Source organism: Pongo pygmaeus, chromosome 9, assembly GCF_028885625.2.
Source record: "Pongo pygmaeus isolate AG05252 chromosome 9, NHGRI_mPonPyg2-v2.0_pri, whole genome shotgun sequence".
Lineage (NCBI taxonomy): Eukaryota > Metazoa > Chordata > Mammalia > Primates > Hominidae > Pongo > Pongo pygmaeus.
In genome coordinates this window covers 36,288,115-36,314,077 of record NC_072382.2, presented here as the reverse complement: position 1 = coordinate 36,314,077, position 25,963 = coordinate 36,288,115, and the positions used below count along the sequence as shown (strand labels likewise).

Below are 25,963 nucleotides of genomic sequence, written 5' to 3'. Positions count from 1 at the left end.
TATGGTAGTAAGTGCAAAATGGAGTCCTGGCCAACAACATGGTAGGCACTTGGTACATTTCAGTATTATTTTTAAAGAGACAAAGGGAAAGGAGTCAGAAATTATAGATGTACAGCCTTTAAAAATTAAGATAAAGTTTCTATGGAACAACAAAAAATATGAGAAAGGTTCAAGAAGGATATGATATTCACAAAGATAATGGATATTATGCTATAAAATATTTACAGAAGCTGACTGAAAATTATTCTTTTAAAAGAAATAACCAGGAAATCAGTGTTAATAGCAAGCACTTAAAACAGTACCTGGCTCATGATAGTTGTTTCATAAATATTGGTTAAACTAATAAAATAAAAGACAATTTAGTTCTATGATTCTTGAGAATAAGGAACAAATTGACGTGAATATTTATTTTTATTGAGGTGGCTACAATCATTAAAACCTAACCCCAAAGCATGAAGACTAACAATAAACTCATAAAAAGAAAAATTTAACATTATCAGGTATCAAATAAAGATGCGTCAAGCCATAGTGGTTTGAGTTTCAGAAAGGCATTGAAAATAATATTGGCTACTGGAAGACAGAAATATAGTTATGCAAAAATGGTCAAAACTAAAAAAAATTAAAATAAAGGACTGTAAAAATAGACACAACAGAGCCCATGTCTTGAGGAAAAAAAGCACTGGAATATGTTATAAATACTAAGTGTCTTCCAAAAATGAAAGTCATTTAACTCCTCCAGTAATCCACCTGGCAATGCTGAATTACATATATTTGTGTATTTGCACAATATTTGCACAATGGATCTCAGACTTTCCTATGCACTATCTGGAGGATGCATACAGATTGTTGCCCCCAACTCCCATCCTACTTGGGTGGGACCTGAGAACTCATTTCTAGCAAGTTGCCAGGAGATGTGCATGCTGCTGGTGTGGGAACTGCTGTTATAGTTAAAAGAAGAGTAGATTTAGCTTCTGGATTGAAACCACAACTCTTTCAGTTACTGGTTGACACTAAAGCTAGTAATTTCAAACATGATTCTAACTGATAGCCATAAAAGGTTCAAATATTTTCTACTGAAAAACAAAAGGCGTTTGCACCAATAAATTGCTATTATTTGCATCAATAATTAAGGGTTTAACCCTTTAGGGCCTAGAACTGAGAAATCTTGGTGCTAAAATACAAGGTATTCTTATAGTTGTCTTTATCAGTTAGCCACACTTCAGAAGGAAAAAAAATAAAAACAATAAACAAATGATAAAATGTCTTAAACCCTGTCTTATTCCAGAGGTCAGACATGATACCAGAAAACAGCTGTGAGCTAGAAAAGCTGGGTCAATAGCATCAAGAAGTTGCAACTCCTCTGGGGTTGATGCGGTGAAGCACCAAGGCATCATACGTATTCATCTGCATATGGAGAAAATATCTTAAATATGTTTTGCTCAATTATTTATAGCATGCTCATCCAGAAGCATTATCACATATTAGTACTACATTTAAAGTACAGCAATTATATATTATATTAAGGGTATTTATGCTTATAATGTTAGTTTTAATCATTAATTCATTCAACAATACTTCTTGAGTTTGTGGTGTCTGTGTTGTGCACTGTTCCAGGCTCTGAGGGACAGGAGTGAAAGATCTGGGACAGTCCCTGTCCTCATTCAGGGAGGGAATTAACTTTTAAATGCTTATATTCGCAAAAGAAAGGCAGACAATAAGATGTAACAAATGAGTAAACCAGACAATTTTAGACAGCACTAAGTCCTAGGAAGGAAATAAAAGAAAGTGATGGGGTTTGGCTGGGGACAACTTCAAATAACTGTTCTGCTGAGCACTAGGTCCCAAGCACTATTTCTAAGTACTTAGTCATTTATCAAGCAACTTATGTTACACTGACTATGTGCTGGCACTATTTCAAATGCCTTATAAACACTGATTTACTTAATCACATCACAGCCCAATAAGGCTGGAATTATTATTCAAAATATTCAGATGAAAAAGTGGAAACAGAAAGATTAAGTAAATAGGCCAAGGTCATACAGCTAGTAAGAATTTGGAACCAGGGATTTTGTCTCCCAAGTCTGTGCTCCTAATTCTTATATTTACTATACTGGCACTTGATTTTCATATATTATCTCACTTAACCATCACAACTATCAACTGAGGAATTATGCCTCATATGGCAGAAGGGGCAACTGAAACACAAGAGAAAAAGAGATTTTGTCAAGGGTAGAATCTGTACCCTCATAGTCTGGCTCCAGTCTCTTCTTGACCATTTCATCTTATTCCCTCTAGATGACCTTTATGGAGAAATCATCATGGTCTAAAAGATAAAAGAAGTAAAAACACTAAAGCAAAATGACTTTATGTTTATACACCATATAAAATATTAGACCAAAGAACTAAGTCTTATTTTAAGATTTTATCACCGAACACCATGTAAAGTTAGTGATTTTACCAAACACCATGTAAAGCCCCACAAACACAGGCTGCATTCCAATAAAATCCAATATGAAGCAACAGCAACTACATTCTTGTCTTTCTTTCCCTACTTATTCACTGTCTTTTCCTTTAACAATAAAATTCTCCAACAATGCAGGATAAAATAAAGACAATATTATAATATGAAGCATGGAGGTTGGTGAAGTATTAGAAAGAGATTCAAAATTAGGATTCTTGGCTAACTATCTGAGTGGCCATAGACAAATTATTTAATTTCTTTGGGCCTGCAATTTGAGGAGAGAGGATTTTATCAATGATTCAAAACTTGTTTATGTAATGGAACACACAGAATGTAGTAAAATGTTAACCTATTAATTTGTAATAACCACATATCCAATTTTGTGCTAGACCAGATACCACCTTACCATCTTATACTAAGTTCTAGAATAAACAAATGCCGGCAAGTCCCAAAGTCATTTTTAAAATGTTTTTGTGAAAAAAATAAGGAAGATCTATACAATTCCTTATGCGAATTGGACCAAGTCTTCCCTGTCTTCATTTTTAGTAGCAGGATACTGAGGTTCCCTAAAGCATAGTTTGAATACCAATCAAATAGCTACCCAAGGTTTTTTGTTTTTTTTTTTTCCAGCCCACTATGACCACTTCACACTAGTGAGCAGGTGAGTTGAAATATCTGTATACAACCCATAGATATCAAACATATCTACAAAAATATCTTTTGAATAGGAAAGACACGGTTGTGGATGTTGCTTCTTATGCGGCTCAGTATCCTTCATCATCCTTTGGCAACCTGACCTTAGTTTCTGTGTGAGAACCAGCAATCTTAGTCTCAGTCCATGTGATTCCAGTGAAGCTGGCTCCACCCCTAAGTCTAGTGTTGGTGCACATGACCTGGATCTAAGGCAATTGGCACATCACAAATAACTCTTCCCAAAAGGGCTTTGTTTAAACAGTCATATGTCATTCAACAAAGAAATAAGTTCAGGGAAATGCTTCTAGGCTACTTTGTAATTGTGAGAACATCATAGAGTGTACTCCACAAACCTGAGATGGTATCGGCTGCTATACATCTAGGCTATGTGGTATAGCCTATTTCTCCTAGGCTACTAATCTGTATAGCATGTGACTGTACTGAATACTGCAGGAAATTGTAGCACAATGGCAAGTACTTGTGTATCTAAACATAGTTAAGGTACAGGAAAATATGGGGCCACTGTTGTCTATGCAGTGTGTCACTGACCAAAATTTCCTTATGCTGTGTAATTCAGAGACTTTTGCTGTCATATACTTGTGTGTAGTTCAGAGACTTTTGCTGTTACATACTTGTATGTAATTCAGAGACCAGTAATTCATGACACTTTTGCTGGTATGTACTTCTGGTAGATTCATATGTATCTGAAATCTGAAAAAGTTTAAGAGACAAAGCTGCTGACATCATGTTCCTTCTTCAAGCTTCCTGAAGGCAGAACTGAGATGGAGAAAAATGGAAAAGTTGGAAAAGTATCAGTTGAAAAATGTTGGAAAAGCCATTTTCCATGTAGGAAAATTTTTTTCCCTAATGGAATTTTTTTTTCAGGTTACATGCTTAAATCAGTTTGCACCAGGACTTTTATTGCCTGCAACTAAGAGTACAAACCAACATAAACATGCATTGGTTATGTTGTGTTCCCAAATTCCTGATGGTCAACAAAATGGAAAGACCTATTACAGTTATTGTCATGACACCACATGCAATTTTTACAATTTTTCCTCCCTTCTGTCACCTCCCAAACCCTAAAGTAGGGTATGTGACATTTAATTACTGTGGCTATTAGGCCTAAACTATGAGGCTGCAGAGCCGGTAATTTTGATTTGTTTTGTGTGTGTGTGTGTGTGTTTGTTTTTGTTTTCTTTTTTTTAGTACCTTATAAGTGCTATATTTTATGTTTTCCTTTTTTGCGCTAGCGTTCACCATGATAGGGATTCTACAGTTAGAAGATAAATCAAAAATAATCTAAACCAGACCTTTACCAGATTGCAGGAGTGTGGTAGATAGAATTTTACAAATGGCCCTCAAAGATGTCTTTCCCTAATTTCTGGAATCTGTGAATACGAGATATCACTCCCATAATTATATTATGCTATATGGCACAGCTGACCTCAAGACAGGGGGATTACCTGGGTAAGCATAACCTACTTACATGAGTCCATTTAAACACAGCGAGTTTTCACCAGTTGGCGACAGAAGGAAAAGTCAGAGAGATTTAAATCACAACATCACAACGGGCCGGGCACGGTGGCTCACGCCTGTAATCCCAGCACTTTGGGAGGCCGAGGCTGGCGGATCACAAGGTCAGGAGATGGAGACCATCCTGGCTAACATGGTGAAACCCTATCTCTGCTAAAAATACAAAAAATTAGCCGGGCGTGGTGGTGGGAACCTGCAGTCCCAGCTGCTCAGGAGGCTGAGGCAGGAGAATGGCATTAACCCGGGAGGCGGAGATTGCAGTGAGCCGAGATCACGCCACTGTACTCCAGCCTGGGCGACAGAGCGATACTCCGTCTCAAAAAAAAACAAACAAACAACAACAACAAAAAAAAAACACAGAGGGGATTTGACACACCACTGCTAGCTCTGAAGATGGAAGGGGCTGTGTGCCAAGGAACATGGGTACCCTCTAGGAACTGAGAGTGGCCCTGAGTGGCAGCCAGCCAAAAAAAAGGGGACCTCTGTCTTATAACTACAAAGAATTGAATTTGACCAACACTCTGGAATGATTTGGAAGCTGAGTCTTCCCCAGAGCACCCAGATAACAGTCCAGCCTAGCTAACACTTCAATTTCAGCCGTAAGAAGCCCTAAGTAGGGAATCCAGACAAGTTCATTTGGACTTGGTGAAAACTCGCTGTGTTTAAATGGACTGCGAGACAATAAATGGCCATTGTTTTAAACTGCTATGTTTGTGGTACCTTGTTACACAGCAATGATAACCAATACAGGCAGTTATTGCTATAATACCATGTGGGGCTGATGTTTCAGGACAAATAATAAACTAATTATCTGGGCTTTCATGACATAGGGAGAGAGATGTTATACTTTTTGTTCAACCTTGGAATAATGAAATCTATGGTATACCAGTAAACCACAATAAGTATTTTACAAGACGTGTAGACATAATCATACAAAATCTTATGTCATATATACTTTATATATCTATTTGTAGTCTCATAAATATACTCATTGTATATGTGTGTAGACTAAAAAGGAGCATTCCAATCTCACCAACACACACATATGCACACACCTTTTCCTACATGTACTTCTTACAAATAAAACAGGAAAAAGACTCTCAAATTTAGGAATTTAATTTTTACTCTTCCTACTCAGAGAAATTTCTGCTCGTGCGACCCACTTCTTACATGTGACAGAGGGCAAAGTCTTTCCCTCTCCCTCAAGTTTACTGAATTCGACCCTATTTTTTCTTTTTCCTTTTTTTTTTTTTTTTTAACTCGCCTTAGACTTACTTATTTTGTTACTCTTACAGAGAAACAGACTTCCAATGTAGGCTTCTAAATAGCTTAGCAGAAAATTCCCTATTCGAAGTATGTTAAATACCTCCAACCTGCTGTTAGAACCAGGAATTCGTTTTGTAGCCACGTTGTAACTTACTTTTTAAAAAACATTAACACAATTGCTGTAGGTTTAGAGAAACACTTGCTCTCTAGTTCTAATGGTACCATTCTTTCAGAGGTTCAAGATAACTGTTCCTAGTTTTGTTTTTTTGTTTTTTTTCCCCAGTTTTAACAAAGGATTTTATTTTGTTCCCTAAAAAGTAAAATCTAGAAAATAGCAACCCACTGCAAGAAGAGTTCTATAATAAAACATTTTCAATCATTCTCTCTTCTCTTCACATGGTGTACTCTTTCATGTACACATCATCGGAAAACAGAACAAACTTTTCTTCTCAGGAGTATTGAACCCGCCTAGATAAACTCATAAGTGCAGTCAAGTAATTTCCTTTCCATAGAGCTCTCCAACTGCATGGAGTCTCTGTTCTCAGTGGTGGATATGTCCAATTGGGAAATGTTTTTCTTTTTTTAAACTTTTTATTCTGAAGTAATTATAGATTCATAGGCAGTTACACAGAGCAGTCCCAAACCCATTTTCCAAGCTTCTCCAGTGGTAATATCTTACACAAATACGGTACAATGTTAAGAAATTGACACTGGTACAATCCATTGCGCTTATTTAGATGTCACTAGTTATGCATGCACTCATATGTGTGTGTGTTTGCATGTGTGTGTAGCTCTACACAATTCCAGCACGTGTGTAACACATCACAATCAAGACACTCGACTGTTCAATCACAAGACTCCCTTTATTTATATCCACGTTGCTTGCCCCTGGAAACCACTAACCTGTTCTCCATCTCTATAATTATGTTATTTCATGAATGTTACATAAATGGAATCATAAAGTGTGTTTGCTTTTGAAATTGGCTTTTTCCATTCAGCATAATTTCATTGTGGTTCATACAAGTTGTTGTGTGTCTCAAGAGTTTATTCCTTCTTAATGCTGAATAGTATTCATGTTTAACCATTCATAGGAAAAGGCGTTCTGCTTGTTAATATGGAGTGCTACCCAATGTCCTCAGTCATATTCAGAGAGTACCTGCATCTTAGTAGCCATATATGATGTGTACCAAATAAACACTAAGGTATCTTTCTCTCAACTTATTTTGAAACACTGAAAATTTTTTATACTGTCAAATTTCCAGTGGTAGACATGGGTTCAATTATGCCAAAGTTAAATTCATTGAAAAAGAAAATTAAAAACTTTCAAAATTAAGAGTCCTGTTAATCTCAAAGAGTTCACTGGCCTCATTAAGAAAAAAAAAAAAGCCATATGTGAAATTAAGGGTAGAAAAAGAGAAAAAAAAAATGTGATTGCTTCCAGGGAACTTATACCAGTCAGAAAATTATGACCTACCTTGTGATGAGAGCTTTCTGCTTGATATATGAGCTCACTTAAATAGAAATTAAAACAAATCCTAGGTTTCTGGTAAGATATGACACAAATAAAAAGATCCACTCTCAAACTGGCAGAACTGGATGGCAATTTTCACAATAAAAACTTTACACGTTTATGCATTATTGTTAAGGGAGCCATCATTTTATAAATAAGAAATCAGACTCTTTCACCTTCACGAAATGTCCTTCTCTTTCCTTTCAAACAAAACAAATCCCAACTATCCTCCTTTTGGTTCCAGATCCTTCTCTTCCACAATGTCTTCCAAACATACAGCCATCCATTCTTTCTCACACTCATGGCATTTGTGAGGTGGCATATCCTCATGTACTGCTGTGTGGAAATTCCATTTGAGTCTTATTATTTAACTTCTACCCTGTGTTCCAAGTTTCTATCTGTTGTTCATTGTCATCTTTTTTATAAAAGCAAAAAAAAAATTGGAAACCTCTTAAAGTCCTATAACATTACATTAATTATACAAATTAAGGTTCACACTGAAGGATGATAATGTAGTCATATATTTAATGTAAGGAAAACATGTTCACAGAAAATCTTAATATCTGTTATTGTGTTGTCATTGTTGAACACACAAAAAATCAGCATGTCCTCAGTTTTGTAAATGTAACTACAACAGCCAGATATTTATAAAAAGGGAGAGAGAAAAAATAATAATCAAGATTGTATATTTTTTTTCTGTTCATTAGTTTTTTAAGGGTTAGTGATAAACATGCATAAAGAGAAACAATAAAAGTCATTAAAGTTTTTAACCTTATCTCTTCAACTACATTTCAACTTTCTCAAGAGTAGACTATCACTTTTATTTATATCCTCCAACTTGGCAATAGAGGTGATTTAATATACTCAATTTCTTTTGTTCACAGAGGCTAAAAACACATTATTATAATGTGACTATAGTTTGTCACTACTAAGTTATTTCATTGTGCATATTCATATTTAGATTGCAAAATTCCTTGAGGATGGAGGGATTTTTTTTAACTTAAAGACCACTCTAATACTATATAGTACAATTCTGTACATCCTATGATAACTCAAAAATTACTTTTTGAATAACATTTAAAATTTAGCAGTGCACAACTTATTTAAAGGCAGGAATTCAGATTCTTTAAAGGGATTTTAGATTCTTTAAAGACAGGAATTTGTTGCATTTTATAATATTTTGCACTTTATACTAATACTAACAATAGCACATTATTATTGTCATACAAGCTGCCATTTACTGAACATTTACTGTACCAAGAACTGGGCTCAACTTTAATATTCATAATCTCATTTAAATGTCACAATAATCACTATCCCTCTTTTGTATTTGAGGAAATCAAGTAATATTAAATATCTTACCCCAAATCATACAGTGAGTACTTAGGAGAGCTAGGACTGGAAGCCACACTAATCTGACTGTAGTTTAGAGATGCCAGTTAGTAAGTTATGCCATCTCTTCTTATAAGCACTCAATGAGCATTTATCAAATGAATGGATGAATACAAAAATGAGAAATTAATGCATATTAGCTATTACTATGAATTGACTTTCAAGTATTAGTAAATCATAGAATAAGAGAGAACACAACGAAAAAAGTTTAGCAATGGGAGTTAAAGATTTAAATCCTGATACGAAATTCACCAAATTAAAATCTAGAAAATGCATCTTGCATTGTTTCTGGGCATCTGAATATTGGCATATTGTTCTGTCTGCTCAGTTGATCCCCTTGCCTCTAATTCACAGAAAGCCCCAATTAGAGACTCCTGGTCAAAAAAGAATGGACTCATGACAAACATACAGATAGTTAAAAGGACTGTCGGCCGGGCGCGGTGGCTCACGCCTGTAATCCCAGCACTTGGGGAGGCCAAGGCGGGTAGACCACGAGGTCAGGAGATCGAGACCATCCCGGCTAACATGGTGAAACCCTGTCTCTACTAAAAATATAAAAAAAAATTAGCCAGACATGGTGGCAGGCGCCTGTAGTCCCAGGTACTCGGGAGGCTGAGGCAGGAGAATGACCGGGAGGCGGAGCCTGCAGTCAGCCGAGATCGCGCCACTGCACTCCAGCCTGGGCGAAAGAGCAAGACTCTGTCTCAAAAAAAAAAGGACTGTTAATTAGTTGTATTAAAATAGATACACTGATGGGCAATTAAAATGGCTATATATGCTATAACAATTATTTCTAACTTATTTGAAATCAAACTTCTTTATTGTTTAGAAATATTTAAAGAGGTCATTCATTATAAGAGACTAATATTTGGTATTTCTGTTTTAAAAATGTAAAAGTAATTCTGAGACATGGCCTATGTCATAGTTTGGTTAATTCTGTATTCCAGTTTTAAAACAATAAAAAATATAAACGGATGACTTTTGTTTGTGCAAAGAAAATAAAATGCTGTCAGAAAGTACAAATTCAGGTCTCTTATTTGATCAGGTTAGTTATATAAGCTTTATAAAATAAAAAGGAATAAAGACGGCAACTTGACAGGCCATGAAGTCAAACAAACCTCATGATCAATAAATTTGCCCAACCCAAGTCAGATTTTCACTAGTGATGGCACGGAAAGATTTTGTAACACTATGAACTCATGAAAATCATGAGCTTTTTGTATAGATTTTTATTTTCAAGTGTCCAACAAAGTTTCTGGCAGAAAGAAGGTACTTAATGAATATTCAGATACTGAACAAATGCATTCTAGACAAGAATTAAAGATGTTTGGGGGATTCAGGGGATCATGGTGGACGGGAGGCAAGACTAGATTGCAGCTCTGGACAGAGCAGCATGAGGAGGTTAACACTCTGAATTTTAGCTCTAGATCGACTGCATGAATAAACCAGCAATCCCAAGAGGACCCGCAGTCCCTCTGAGGGAAGTGGACTGCTCCTGCAGGGCCCAAGAGACACCCCAAATACTGTGAGTGCCTCAACTGCAGAAGTGGGAAAGGGAGACTCTCCTCTCCCAAACACACACCTTCAGTGGAGAAGCTGAAGGTCTGTTTGCGGGAGAAGTTTCCAACTTTACTTGGAGCTGAGTCAAGTTAGAGAGCCGAGTGAAATACAGGGGTACAGGAAGCAGCAGAAAGGCCCTGGGAGCTTGCTGGCTCCCCAAGCAGCCATTCCTGCCTGGCACCACAGGGATCCACTGGGAGGGTGGCCAGCAGAGCAAGGGGTAGAACTCCACAGGGAGAAGGAAATCTCTAGCTGAACTTTGTAAAAATTTGAACAGGGCAAGAAGCCTCCTGGCCAGAACTCCAGGGAGGGTGAGAATCTGGCTTGCAGGCTTCACAGGTAGGGGAAGAACTAAAGCCCTTTTCTCTCACAGCTGGGAGGCGGATAGCCTCAGGCAAATTTTCAAGTCCATCTCGCCCTCACCTGCAAAGGGACTCAGGGCTGTTGGGGGTGGGCACAGTGGGAGTGGGATGGGCCCTTCAGTTTGCATGGGAGCTGGGTGAGGTCTATGACTGCCCGCTTTCCTCCACTTCCCTGACAACCTGCATGACTCAGCAGAGTCAGCCATAATCCTCCTAGGCACACAACTGCAGTTACCTGGGAATCTCACCTTCATCCCCTACAGCAGCTGCAGCAAGACCTGCCCAAGGACAGTCTGAGCTCAGACACGCCTACCCCTGCCCCCACCTGATGGTCCTTCCCTATCTACCCTGATAGTGGAAGACAAAGGACATTTAATCTTGGAAGTTCTAGGGTCCCACCCATCACGAGTCGCTCTCCACACTACTACAGCTGATGCTTCCTGGAAAGCACCGTGTCCTGGCAGGAGGCCAACCAGCACAAAAATAGAGCGTTAAACCACCAAAGCTAAGAACCCTCACAGAGTCCACTGCACCTGCTGCCACCTCCGCCAGAACAGGTGCTGGTATCCTCGGCTGAGAGACCCATAGATGATTCACATCACAGAACTCTGTGCAGACAACCCCTAGTACCAGCCTGGAGACGGGAAGACTTACTGCTTCACTAGACCCAGAAGAGAGACAACAATAACTGCAGTTCAGCTCATAGGAAGCCACATCTATAGGAAAAGGGGGAGAGTCTACATCAAAGAATCTGAACAACAGCCTTCAGCCCTAGACCTTCCCTCTGGCAGAGCCTATGCAAATGAGAAGGAACCAGAAAACGAACTCTGATAATATGACAAAACAAGGCTCTTCAACACCCCCAAAAAATCACACTAGTTCACCAGCAATGGATCCAAACCAGGAAGAAATCCCTGATTTACCTGAAAAAGAATTCAGAGGCTAGTTGTTAAGCTAATCAGGGAGGGACCAGAGAAAGGCATAGCCCAATCCAAGGAAATCCAAAAAATGATACACAAAGTGAAGGGAGAAATATTCATGGAAATAGATAGCTTAAAAAAAATCAAATTCAGGAAACTCTGGACATACTTTTAGAAATGTGAAATGCTCTGGAAAGTCTCAGCAATAGAATTGAACAAGTAAAAGAAGGAAATTCAGAGCTCAAAGACAAGGTCTTCAAATTAACAATCCAACAAAGACAAAGAAAAAAGAATAAGAAAATATGAACAAAGCTTCCAAGAAGTCTGGGATTATGTTAAACAACCAAACCTAAGAATCATTGGTGTACCTGAGGAAGAAGAGAATTATAAAAGCCTGGAAAACATATTTGGGGGAATAATCAAGGAAAACTTCCCCAGCCTTGTGAGATACCTAGACAGCTAAATACAAGAAGCACAAAGAACACCTGGGAAATACACGGATCTTCGCCCAGGCACACTGTCATCAGGTTATCCAAAGTTAAGATGAAGGAAAGAATCTTAAGAGCTGTGAGGCAGAAGCACCAGGTAACCTATAAAGGAAAACCTATCAAATTAACAGGAGATTTCTCAGCAGAAACCCTACAAGCTAGAAGGGATTGGGGACCTATCTTCAGCCTCCTCAAACAAAACAGTTATTAGCCAAGAATTTTGTATCCAGCAAAACTAAGCATCATATATGAAGAAAAGATAGTCGTTTTCAGACAAACAAATGCTGAGAGAATTCGCCATTACAAACCACCACTAAAAGAACTGCTAAAAGGAGCTCTAAATCTTGAAACAAATCCTGGAAACACATCAAAACAGAACATCTTTAAAGCATAAATCACACAGGACCTATGAAACAGAAATACAAGTTAAAAAGCAAAAACAAAAAACAAACAAAAAAACAAATTACACAGGCAACAATGAGCATGATGAAAGCAATGGTACATCACATTTCAATACTAACATTGAATGTAAATGGCTGAAATGCTCCACTTAAAACATACAGAACCACAAAATGGATAAGAACTCACCACCCTACTATCTGCTGCCTTCAAGAGACTCACCAACCACATAAGAACTCACATAAACATAAAGTAAAGGGGTGGAAAAAGGCATTTCATGCAAATGAACACCAAAAGTGAGCAGGGGTAGCTATTCTTATATCAGATAAAATAAACTTTAAAGCAACAGCAGTTATAAGAGACAAAGAGAGACATTATATAATGGTAAAAGGCCTTCTCCAACAGGAAAAATATCACAATCCTCAACATATATGCACCTAACACTGGAGCTCCCAAATTTATAAAACAATTAGTAAGAGTCCTAACAAATGAGACAGATTGCAACACAATAATAGCGGGGGACTTCAATACTCCACTGACAGCACTAGACAGGTTTTCAAGACAGAAAGTCAACAAAGAAACAATGGATTTAAACTATATCTTGGAACAAATAGACTTAACAGATATATACAGAACATTTCATCCTACAACTGTGGAATACACATTCCATTCAACAGTGCATGGAACTTTCGCCAAGATAGACCATATGATAGGCCATAAAATGAGCCTCAATAAATTTAAGAAAACTGAAATTACATCAAGCACTCTCGAAGACCACAGTGGAATAAAAATGGAAATCAACTCCATGCAAATACATGGAAATTAAATAACCTGTTCCCGAATGAGCATTGGGTCAAAAATGAAATCAAGATGGAAATTTAAACATTCTTTGAACTGAGTAACAATAGTGACACAACCTATTAAAACCTCTGGGATACAGCAAAGGCAGTGCTAAGAGGAAAGTTCATAGCCCTAAACACTGACATCAAAGAGTCTGAAAGAGCACAAAAAAACAATCTAAAGTCACACCTCAAGGAACTAGACAAACAAGAACAAACCAAACCCAACCCTGGCAGAAGAAAGGAAATAACCAAGATCAGAGCAGAACTGAATGAATCAGAAACAGAAAAAATTATGAAAGATAAATGAAACAAAAAGCTGGTTCTTTGAGAAGATAAATAAAATTGATAGACCATTAGTAAGATTAACGAAGAAAAGAGAGAGAATATCCAAATAACCTCACTAAGAAACAAAACAAGAGACATTACAACTGATACCACTGAAATACAAAAGATTGTCCAAGGCTACTATGAACACCTTTATGCACATAAACTGGAAAACCTACAAGAGATTTATAAATTCCTGGAAAAATACAACCCTCCTAGCTTAATCAGCAAGAATTAGATACCCTGAATAGACCAATAACAAGTAGTGACATTGAAATGGTAATTTTAAAATTACCAACCAAAAAAGTCCAGCACCAGACGGATTCACAGCAGAATTCTACCAGACATTCAAAGAAAAATTGGTACCAATCTTTTGACACTATTCCACAAAATGGAGAGAGAAGGAACTCTCCTTAATTCATTCTATGAAGCCAGCATCACCCTAATACCAAAACCAGGAAAGGACATTACCAAAAACGAAAACTACAGACCAATATCCTTGATGAACATAGATGCTAAAATCGTTAACAAAATACTACCTAAATGAATCCAACAACATATCAAAAAGATAATCCACTATGATCAAGTGGGTTTCATACCAGGGATGGTTTAACATACACAAGTCAATAAATGTGATACACCACATAAACAGAATTAAAAACAAAAATCACATGATCATCTCAATAGATGGAGAAAAAGCATTCAACAAAATCCAACATCCCTTTATGATTAAAACTCTCAGCAAAATTGGCATATAAGGGACATACCTTAATGCAATAAAAGCCATCTATGACAAACCCACAGCCAACATAATACTGAATGGGGAAAAGTTGAAAACATTCTATCTGAGAACTGGAACAAGACAAGGATGCCTACTCTCACCACTCCTCTTCAACATAGTATTGGAAGTCCTATCCAGAGCAATCAGACAAGAGAAATAAATAAAGGACATCCAAACCAGTAAAGAGGAAGTCAAACTGTCACTGTTTGCTGATGATATGATTGTTTTACCTTGAAAACCCTAAGGACTCCTCCAGAAATCTCCTAAGACTAATAAAAGAATTCAGCAAAGTTTCCAGATAGAAGATTAATGTACACAAATCAGTAGCTCTTCTACACACCAACAGTGACCAAGCAGAGAATCAAATCAAGAATTCAACCCCTTTTACAATAGCTGCAAAAAAGGAAAAAAACAAAACAAAACGAACAAAAAACAACTTAAGAATTTACCTAACCAAGAAGGCAAAAGACCTCTACAAGGAAAACTACAAAACACTGCTGTAATAAATCATAGATGACACAAACAAATGGAAACACATCCCATACTCATAGATGGGTAGAACTGATATTGTGAAAATGACCATACTGCCAAAAGCAATCTACAAATTCAATGCAATTCCTATCAAAATACCACCATCATTCTTCACAGAATTAGAAAAGACAATTCTAAAATTCATACGGAAACAAAAAAAGAGCCCGTATAGCCAAAGCAAGACTAAGCAAAAAGAACAAATCTGGAGGCATCATACTGACTTCAAACTATACTATAAGGCCATAGTCACCAAAACAGCATGGTACTGGTGTAAAAATAGGCACATAGACCAATGGAACAGAATAGAGAACCCAGAAATAAACCCAAATACTTACAGCCAACTGATCTTAGACAAAGCAAACAAAAACATGAAGTGGGGAAAGGACACCCTTTTCAGCAAATGGTGCTGGGATAAGTAGCTAGCCACATGTAGGAGAATGAAACTGGATCCTTATCTCTCATCTTATACAAAAATCAACTCAAAATGGATTAAGGACTTAAATCTCAGATGTGAAACTATAAAAATTATAGAAGATAACATTAGAAAAAAACCCTCTAGACATTGGCTTAGGCAAGGATTTCATGACCAAGAACCTAAAAGCAAATGCAACAAAAACAAAGATAAATAGTTGTGACTTAATTAAACTAAAGAGCTTTTGCACGGCAAAAGGAACAGTCAGAAGAGTAAACAGATAACCCACAGAGTGGGAGAAAATCTTTACAATCTATACATCTGACAAAAGATTAATATCCAGAATCTACAACGAACTCAAACACATCAGTAAGAAAAAAACAAACAATCCCACCAAAAAGTGGGCTAAGGACCTAAACAATTCTCAAAAGAAGATATACAAATGGCCAACAAACATATGAAAAAATGCTCCACACCACTAATGATCATGGAAATGCAAATCAAAACCACAATGCAATACCACCTTACTCCTGCAAGAATGGCCATAATAAAAAAATCAAAAAACACATGTTTGCATGGATGCGGTGGACAGGGAACACTTCTACACTGCTGGTGGGAATGTAAACTAGTACAATCACTATGTTTCCATAGTGTTTCCACTGTTTCACAGTGTGGAGATTCCTTAAGAACTGAAAGTAGAACTACCATTTGATCCAGCAATCGCACTACTGGGTTTCTTCCCAGAGGAAAAGAAGTCATTATACGAAAAAGATTCTTGCACACACGTGTTCACAGCAGCACAATTCGCAATTGCAGAATTGTGGAACCAACCTAAATGCCCATAAATTAACAAATGGATAAAGAAACTTTGGTATATTTATATGATGGAATACTACTCAGTCATAAAAAAGGAATGAATTAACAGCATTTGCAGTGACCTGGGTGAGATTGGAGACTATTATTCTAAGTGAAGTAATTCAGGAATGGAAAAACCAAACATCGTATGTTCTCACTGATATGTGGGAGCTAAGCTATGAGGATGCAAAGGCATAAGGATACAATGGACTTTGGGTACTTGGGGGGAAGGATGGGAGTGGGGCGAGGGACAAAATACTACAAATATGGTGCAGTGTACACTGCTCGCGTGATGGGTGCACCAAAATCTCACAGATCATCACTAAAGAACTTACTCAAGTAACCAAATACCACCTGCACCCTAATAAATTATGGAAATATTTTAAAAGAATTTAAAAATACATATAGAACTAAAACATGCCAGCATTTAGAGAGAAAATGCATATCGGGAGATTAAGAGTTCCAAAGTTCTTGAATTGTTTGTGAAATGGTAAAAACACTAATTTATATTAGGCTTTAGTAAGTCAAGGCAACATGTATAATCTCCACAGCAGTCACTAAAAATAATAATAAAATAAAGTTAACTACCAAGATAATTGGGAGAAAGGAAATTAAATAACATAAAATAATAAATTTTAGAGGAGACCAAAAAAGAGAGAAAACAGGACACTGAATAAATGGAACATATAGATATCAAATAATAACATGTTAGATTTAAACTCCAAAATACCAGTAATTACATTATTGGAATAGATGGACTAAATATTTCAATTAAAAGACAGAGATTGTAATACTGCACTAAAAAATACTTTTTTGTACAAAACACTCCCTCTGCATTAAAGATAAAGTTTAAAAGTAAAAGGACACCAAAATATATCATGCAAACACTGACCAAAAAGCTGGGACCACTATATTTAATATGAGACAAAGTAAACTTTAAAAAGGGAGAAATTATGTGAGAGTATTTTATAACAACATAAGGTTTAATTGACCAGAAAGATAAAACAATTCCAAAATTGTATGTACCTAATAATCTCAAATTATAGAAAAGAAAAATTCATAAAACTCAAAGGAGAAATAGAAAAATCCACAATTTAGTGGGGAATTTTAACCATACATCTTTCAGTAAATAATGTAACAAGCAGACAAAATATCAGTAAGTATATACAAGATCTGAAAACACATTTATCAAACTTAATCTAATTGAAATATACAGAACACTGCACACCCAAACTTCAGAATATGTATTTTCTCAAGTTCACATGTATCATTTATTAAAAATGTGTATATGGTAGATGGGCCATAAAGAAATCTCAACAAGTTTCAGGCTGGGCACGGTGGTGCATACCTGTAATTCCAGTACTTTGGGAGACCGAGGCAGGTGGATCACTTGAGGTCAGAAGTTCGAGACCAGCCTGGCCAACATGGTGAAACCCCGTCTCTACTAAAAATACAAAAATTAGCCAGGCATGGTGGCGCGTGCCTGTAATCCAGCTATTCATCAGGAGGCTGAGGCACAAGAATCTCCTGATCTTGGGAGGCAGAGGTTGCAGTGAACCGAGATGGCACCTCTGTACTCCAGCCAGGGCAATAGAGCAAGATTCTATCTCAAGACAGACAGACAGACAGACAGAAAGAAAGGAAGGAAGGAAGGAAGGAAGGAAGGAAGGAAGGAAGGAAGGAAGGAAGGAAGGAAGGAGGAAGGAAGGAAGGAGGAAGGAAGGAAGGAAGGAAGGAAGGAAGGAAGGAAGGAAGGAAGGAAAGGAAAGGAAAGAAAGAAAGAGAAAAAGAAATCTCAACAAATATCAGAATTAAAATCATATCAAAAATGTTTTCCAACGACTCTGAAATTAATCTAGAAGTCAATAATACAAAGCTGAAATATTTCGTATATTTGGAAATTAAGAAATATCCTAAATAGTCCATGGATCAAACAATATAATACAATGGAAATGATAATGAAAATATAAAATAGTAAAATGAGTGCAATGAAGCTAAAGCCATGCTTCAAAGTAAATTTGTATCCTTAAATGTATACATCATGAGAAGAAAAGCTGAGAAAAAAATCAATGAAAATGGGCCATATAGAGGGTAAGATTTTAGGTAGATAAAAGGAAATAGGAGTGTTTGAGACAAGCAAACTAGCATGGGCCAAGTACAATCAGCTTGGGTCTATCAAGTACATGGAGATCCTGAGACTTAAGTATAGTGGGTCTGACAGTTAATGCTTAATTTCACTAACGGAATGAGTAAACTCTGAAGAATTATAAGTCCATGAGTGTAATATTCAAAGTAGTACTTCAAAAGCATATCACCAGGGAGGAGTGTTCAGGATGAACTACCTTCTCCCTACAGCGACACCCATCATGCTCTTTTATCGTAATGATTCGTTTAATATCTGTCTTCTCTGTTAGATTCTGTGGGGACAGTTATGTGTGGGGACAGCTCTGTGAGGCCAGAAAACCTGTCTTCCCCATACTGAATCCCCAGTGCCTAGGATACCATAAAATAGTGTTTAGAACATAGAACATGCTCAATAAATATGTATGCATTAAAAAAGGATAGAATATACAGATGACATTGACTCAGCCAGAAAGCCATTGGAATAGTTGGGCTCAGTTTTGGATTGACACACGAGTAAATCATAGGGCTGTAGTTGGCTGGCAGACAGGATGGTTTTGAAATGTACACGTGAATGCTCAGACTATTTGCTCTCTCCATTTTCTTAATTCCATTAATCATACCCCTTCATTCATTTCTTTGTTCATTCATTCAGCGACTTTGTATTGAGTACCTACCATGTACCGGGTATGTTCTGGCCCTGGAGGTACAGATGTAAAGAAAACACTTCCTGCTGAAGTGAGGCTTACATTCTAATTGGGCAATTCAGACAGTAAATATATAAGTATATGACAGGTAGCAATAAGTATCGTGAAGAAAAATAAAGCAGGGAAAGAGAATGACAGGGTATGAGCATGTATGCATTGTATCTCAGAAAAGGCCATGAAGCCAGGGTGACTAGAGCAGAGGAAGGGAGGGAAATGGTGATCAGAGATATAATGGGACTGGTAAAGTGGAACATTTAGCATAGACTTTGTTTTCACTCTAGAGAAAATAAGAAGCCATTGAAAGATATGGAACTGAGGATTCCCATGATCTGACTTATGAATATAAAAGGATCATTCTGGCCCTTAACTGGAGAATAAATTGTAGGAGGACAAGGGTTGAAAGAGATAGACAAGGTAGGAAGCTAATCTATAGATCATTTTGACAGCTTGCACTCTGGTCTCATCCAAGTCCACCTAAATGTAATTTATTATCTCTACCACCTGTCTCCTCTTTTTCCATCCATATTATCCAATCCAGAAATCATTATCTACTATTTTCACTATTATAATACTAGACACTCTAGTTTGGGGGCTGCAAGTTTGAAGAAGGTAAGAGTAGAGCATCGCATTCATGCCTTAAATAGTTCTATAGACGAAACTGAATAGAACAGAAAAATAAACAGTACATCGTTAAAATGGAAACTATGTGGCATAGTTGAAGGTTTGGGTACCTCACAGCAGCAAATAAAAACAAAAAATTATCATAAAATGCTTACTTGGAAATCTTTGAGAATTTCTGAATTAATGCACATTTATAGACATAAGCCTAATCTTTTAGAATGCTTGATTTTTGACTTTGTTTCAAAGAAACAGATGCAATTACATTATTTGTTCACTTTATTTTAATTCACAGAGAACATACGGGAATTAATTTTAAAAATATACCAAAACCTAAACAGGCAACAGTATCAGCCAATATCAGGATATTTGACTTTTCTAATCAAAAAACAAAATTATATCTTCACAATCTTGAAACATACAATAATTTCATGTTCTTAAATATAATGCCACACATCCAAATACAGTATAAAACAGCTAAAGGCAAATGCTTAAAGCTGAGTATCTTCAATAGCTAAGAAAAGTAATGTAATAAAGCCTGAGATTTTATTCCTAGAAAGTATAGTTGGATTTAATGACTATCAAAAGCAATTATTATATTAACATTTACCTCTATTGGTGATAGTTCTAGAAATAAGAAATGGAGCTGTAGCAATTTAAACAATTCACTTTTCTTAAAAAGACAGTCTGACTATTGTCAAAACTGACCTGTGAGTTCACTAGCTCTACAAAAATTGTGTTAATATTTACTCAACAGAAGGAGGAGAAAGTTCAAAGCAAATAAGAGTTACAAATTACCACCAACTATATGCAAAGCTACATAAATGATTTAATATAGCACTCTTATGCTACTGTATACTCAAGAAAATCAGAATGTAATTCAATTTTTAATATGTGGGTTTTTACAATTTATAATTATATAGACATGATCATTATTTGTCTGCTTAAAGAGTTTCTCATTGCTATTGATTTGCCTTTCTTTGAAAAGCAGGAGACTATAATAGTTCCTTTAGCTGGTACATCTCAAATCTGTTACTAAGAGAAAAGAACCTTGAATAAAGAAAAAAGCATGTCACTTCTTTCAAGCTTCATTTCTCCTATTTTATCAGGGGAAAAAAGGGCCTTATAAAAATTGACCAATGCAGTAGAGTTTGAATTTATATTCTCCTAAAATGGTAAACATAATAAATTGAGAACCAAACGCTCAATTTTATTTCATGCCAATTGTAGCTAGACATAATTATAGTAGAAGGACTGACTTTACAGCAATTGTAAAAATGTAAATAAGGCTTTAAAACTCGCTCAGGAATTATATTTTATAAATGAAGCTTTCATTTTAATGTAAACAATTATCTTAGGGCATGATATGCATTATTCAAAATGTTCTGCCTTTGTTACCATTGAATTGGTAGTTATACTTCAGAAAACCAAGGGACAGAAACACCTGTTTCTTATCAAATCATATCTCCTAGTGATTACAATAATTTTATGTACAAGATAGACTTTAAAATGTAAATACTGCAATATTTTAAAGTTTATATTTTTAGATAAAAGTTTATTTTAAAAGTATCAGTGGAAAATGTGAAACAAAATGTAACATGACAATTATCAATTTTAGTCCAAATATTCTTAATAGCAAAGTATCAAGTGTCTACATTTAAAATGCTCTTCATAACTTGTATTGATTTTTGTCCTAAAGCAAACATTTAATTATTAAAATTTGGAAAATAACTAAATATTTTAAAATGTGACAAAAACTTTCAATAATTTTTTATATTTTGTTCAAATCACCCGCCCATTTGGTTAGTTATTTGTCTATATAAAATTAGGATAATACTAAATGTAGTTTTGTAAGTTTGCTTTTTTATTAGTTCCAAAGCTCATGAGATATTAAAGCACATTTTAATTGAAAAAAAATCAAATGGCTTTTAAATCTATGTTTTCTTTTAAAAGAATGAAGTCCATGCCAAGTTGAGTCATGAAGAGAAATGTCAGTGCGATCCCTGGCAGCTGCTCACTTCCCTGGGAAGGAAGGGCTGGTTAGGAGTACAGTAGCTAGCAAACCCCTCAGCACTCCACAAAGTCACTAGTGGGAAAAGAACAAAGGCCTTTCCAATGCAACTAACACAGATGTGCCCAAAGGCAAACTGTCAGAAACAGTTAAGATGACAGCTACTCACAGTTCATTATTTCCTTCTCACAGGTCACTGGGTGACAAGCTGGGTCAGCATGCTTTGTTGGCTGTCCCAGTCCTCCTCCACCCCCTATTCCATTTAAAAAAGGGTAAAGGACTCCTTTGGATAAACTAATGTAAACAAACACATTCCAGACACTTAATGCCAGAATATGGCATTTACTTCACTTTGGACCAAACTTAGAATTCAATGTACACACAACTTATTTTACTGAAACAAGGAGAGAAGCACACTTCTATGCCTACTTTTCAGTGATTATTTTAGATTGTGTGTGTGTGTGTGTGCACGTGTGTGTGTGTTTTAAGAGGTAAAGAAACTGAAATTACGTCTACTGTAGTAAATTGTGGAGGCAGAGGGGGAAGAATGTAGATAAATCCCTGCCTTAAGAAAAAAAAGAAGAAGAAGGCACCTGGAGCCTATCACGTATGCAGCCTATCACATAAACCGTGAGGAATGCTCACTAAGAAAAGGCCTCTGGAAGATTTCTTACGAAATCAAATCCCAAAAAGATGTACTAGTCAATTCCTGTTGACTAAAAAAGCATAGATCTAAGTAAAACCCCTATTAAAAATTCTTTTCTATCTCTACTTGTTTTCGGAACATTTTCACAACTAACACTTGAATGCTTACTACTTTCCTGGAAACTTAAAGACATCTCACTTAATTCTAACAACCTCAGATAGGTCTTCTGGTATGGCAGCTGACATTAACTGCCCTGTCTTTTTTGGCCTCACTTTTTCTAATACTATATTCCTTTCTTCCAAAGTGCAGTCATCAGATTGCATTGCCTCAGGGAAGAAGTAACAACAGAATGCAAAAGCCAAATCCCTAAGCTGGCCAGCGCCCTATACCCTTAGAGAAAATATTTTTAAGCATGGGAACGGTGAAATAGGCAAAGCAGGTGAGTTATCATTAGGGCCAGGTACAGCATGGGGCAAATACACAAACCCCATATATGTTTCAGGAATCTGAGAGCAGAAGTAAACTGTGCCTCTTTCTTGAGTAAAGCCCAGGATAAGGATGAAAACCCAGGATAATAAGGTCCCAAGATAATGACAAGCACCAGCGTTCCCTCAAAAATGGCTGAGTAGAAATGGCTGCCAAATAAGTCTAGAGAGGCCAGAAACAGCCTCATAGAGCGGTATTACGAGTTCTCAAGTGTCCCAGTGTTTCTTGAGTTCCTATTTTAGATGAAAACATCAGACAAGGACTTTCCCCAAGGGAATTACATTCTAGTGATGTGAGAATAGTGGAGAGGGGCTTGACTATCTGGCTGCTCAGCCTGTGGTCCTGTTGTAGATGGGGCATCAGGGAGTTGAGAATCTTGTATGTGATTAAAAAATAACTAGCAGGAAAAAGAATACCTGGAACTTAAGTTTCCGTACCGTTCTGACACCCCATATTATGATACAGCAAGGTACTAAATTTGTTACTTTGTGTTCTATCTTCAAAACAACAAGTACAAAAGACTTGAGGCTTAAATAATAAATTAAATAAATAATAAATTGGAGAGTCACTTTTGCTATCTATCAGAAAAAACGTTCCCCTCCTGTAAAAATTCCAGGTGGAATATGTAATTCAGTAATATAAAATAGCTTTTTTTCTTTTTTTTAAATTGTATTATTATTATACTTTAAGTTTTAGGGTACATGTGCACAATGTGCAGGTTTGTTACATATGTATACATGTGCCATGTTGGTGTGCTGCACCCATTAACTCGTCATTTAGCATTAGGTATATCGCTTAATGCTATCCCTCCTCCCTCCCCCCACCCCACAACAGTCCCCGGAGTATAATGTTCCCCTTCCTGTGTCCATGTGTTCTCATCGTTCCAACCCCATCAAAAAGTGGGTGAAGGATATGAACAGACACTTCTCAAAAGAAGACATTTATGCAGCCAAAAAACACATGAAAAAATGCTCACCATCACTGGCCATCAGAGAAATACAAATAAAAACCACAATGAGATACCATCTCACACCAGTTAGAATGGCAATCATTAAAAAGTCAGGAAACAACAGGTGCTGGAGAGGATGTGGAGAAATAGGAACACTCTTACACTGTTGGTGGGACTGTAAACTAGTTCAACCCTTGTGGAAGTCAGTGTGGTGATTCCTCAGGGATCTAGAACTAGAAATACCATTTGACCCAGCCATCCCATTACTGGGTATATACCCAAAGGATTATAAATCACGCTGCTATAAAGACACATGCACACGTATGTTTACTGAGGCACTATTCACAATAGCAAAGACTTGGAACCAACCCAAATGTCCAACAACGATGGACTGGATTAAGAAAATGTGGCACATATACACCATGGAATAAAATAGCTTTTAATTGAAAAAAGTTTTTTGTCTCTTTTCATGCAAGTGACATTTCTATCTACAGTCCATGTATTTAAATTTAGGAAGGCTGGGTGTGGTGGCTCATGCTGATAATCCCATCACTTTGGGAGAGCGAAGTGGGAGGATTGCTTGAGGCCAGGAGTTCAAGACCAGCCTGGGCAATATAGCTAGACCCCATTTTTACAATAAATAAATTAATTAATTAAATGAAATAAATTTAGGAATTTCCTTAAACATTAGTGAATATGATAAGAATTATATTTCTCCTTTAAGAGTAGTTCAGTCAACAGTAATTTCAAACAGTTTTAGATTAAAATTGCAATTTATAAAGTCAGTTTATGATTTACAACATCAGCCCCAACAAAATAATAATAATAAACTTTAGTTTCTAATTAAATAAAGAGGATTAGAGAAATTGTTTCCATTTCTTAACCAAGGATAATTTTTCAATTGGTTAGCAGTATCAATGATGTTATTTTTATTCTAGGAAGGGAAATAGTGTTGATTTGTTATCACTGGTTAAGACCATCTTTTGTGCACTTAACCTTGAGTCCAAATATAATATTCTCATGGAAAATAAAAAGGATTGCCCATGGAATAGTCTTCTTCAACATAGCTTGGTATTTTAACAATTGGGTGTATGGTCTGTAGTACCTTAGCTTAATTATGTTAATGACAGTTATTTCATAGCATTTTAGTGAAATTCCAGGACAGCAACCCATCCTAAGTATAATAATAAACAATAACATACAAGTACATCAATCTTCAACAAAATACACATAAATGTCGCCTTTCTTCATCAAATGTGACCCAAAAACTACTATACTTGAAAGCCAAAGGGCTTTTGAGATATTTCAATAATCTTCAAGAAATCAATCTTACATGAAACTGAAGGAAAACATCGAATGTCATTGAGCAATAAAGCTCAGTTCTGTCAGTACCCTACCTCTGAGCAGAAGCCTTAGGATGTTTCTCTTCCAGTTTCCTCACCAGTGCTACTGTCAGTTGCCCTGTCTCCTCAAGAGAACCTTCTGGCATTAAATGGGTGTCTGAGGGTTCTGGCAGTTGCTTCAGACCAGGGTTGCTGGCACTTTCTTGTAGAACCTAATAAATGAAATATAGGAATCATGTAGCTAATTTTCATTGAGTGGAAATATCTAAACTATACATGCCAAAAATATAACACTGCAGTTTTCATGGTTCCTTCAGTGTTTCTACAACACATAAGTCCTTTGTATGTGGCCAAAACAAAAGAAGGCAATCCTAAGAAAAAAGGGTATCACCATCTGTTTAATAAAATGTTTATATAAAGATATATGTTTATATAAATATAAATGTGCATATAGATATTATGTGTATTATTTTAAACTATCAGTGACATTAAGTTGTGAATTTGTGCTTGCCTCCCGAAAACAACTTGAACATTTTTTCTCTTTTCAAAATATATTTTAGAGAGCTCTTTCTGTCTTGCCTCTGGCTCCCTATACTGACCTCTTCTGCTAAGTTTCTGCCATGTTCCTGATGAGCTGTGGTCCAGGCACCATGGTGAATGTGATACTCTGTCTGGGTCACATCTACTTGTGAATTTAGCTCCTCTAGGTAGGTCAGAACAAACTGAGGATAAGCCTGTAAGAAAGGAAAA

General features: G+C 36.5%; 1 protein-coding gene across 3 annotated transcripts in view; it reads right to left on the bottom strand.

Moving 5' to 3' along the window:
• The window catches only part of DCDC1 (doublecortin domain containing 1), a 515,544-nt gene that overhangs the window by 186,191 nt on the left and 303,390 nt on the right, over positions 1-25,963 (bottom strand). For all 3 annotated transcript variants that reach the window (XM_054441511.2, XM_063671024.1, XM_054441510.2), the window contains 2 exons: positions 25,813-25,947; positions 25,268-25,425 (listed from right to left, as the gene is read on the bottom strand). In XM_054441511.2, the coding sequence (XP_054297486.1) occupies positions 25,268-25,425; positions 25,813-25,947 (293 nt within the window). The remainder of the gene's footprint in view (positions 1-25,267; positions 25,426-25,812; positions 25,948-25,963) is intronic.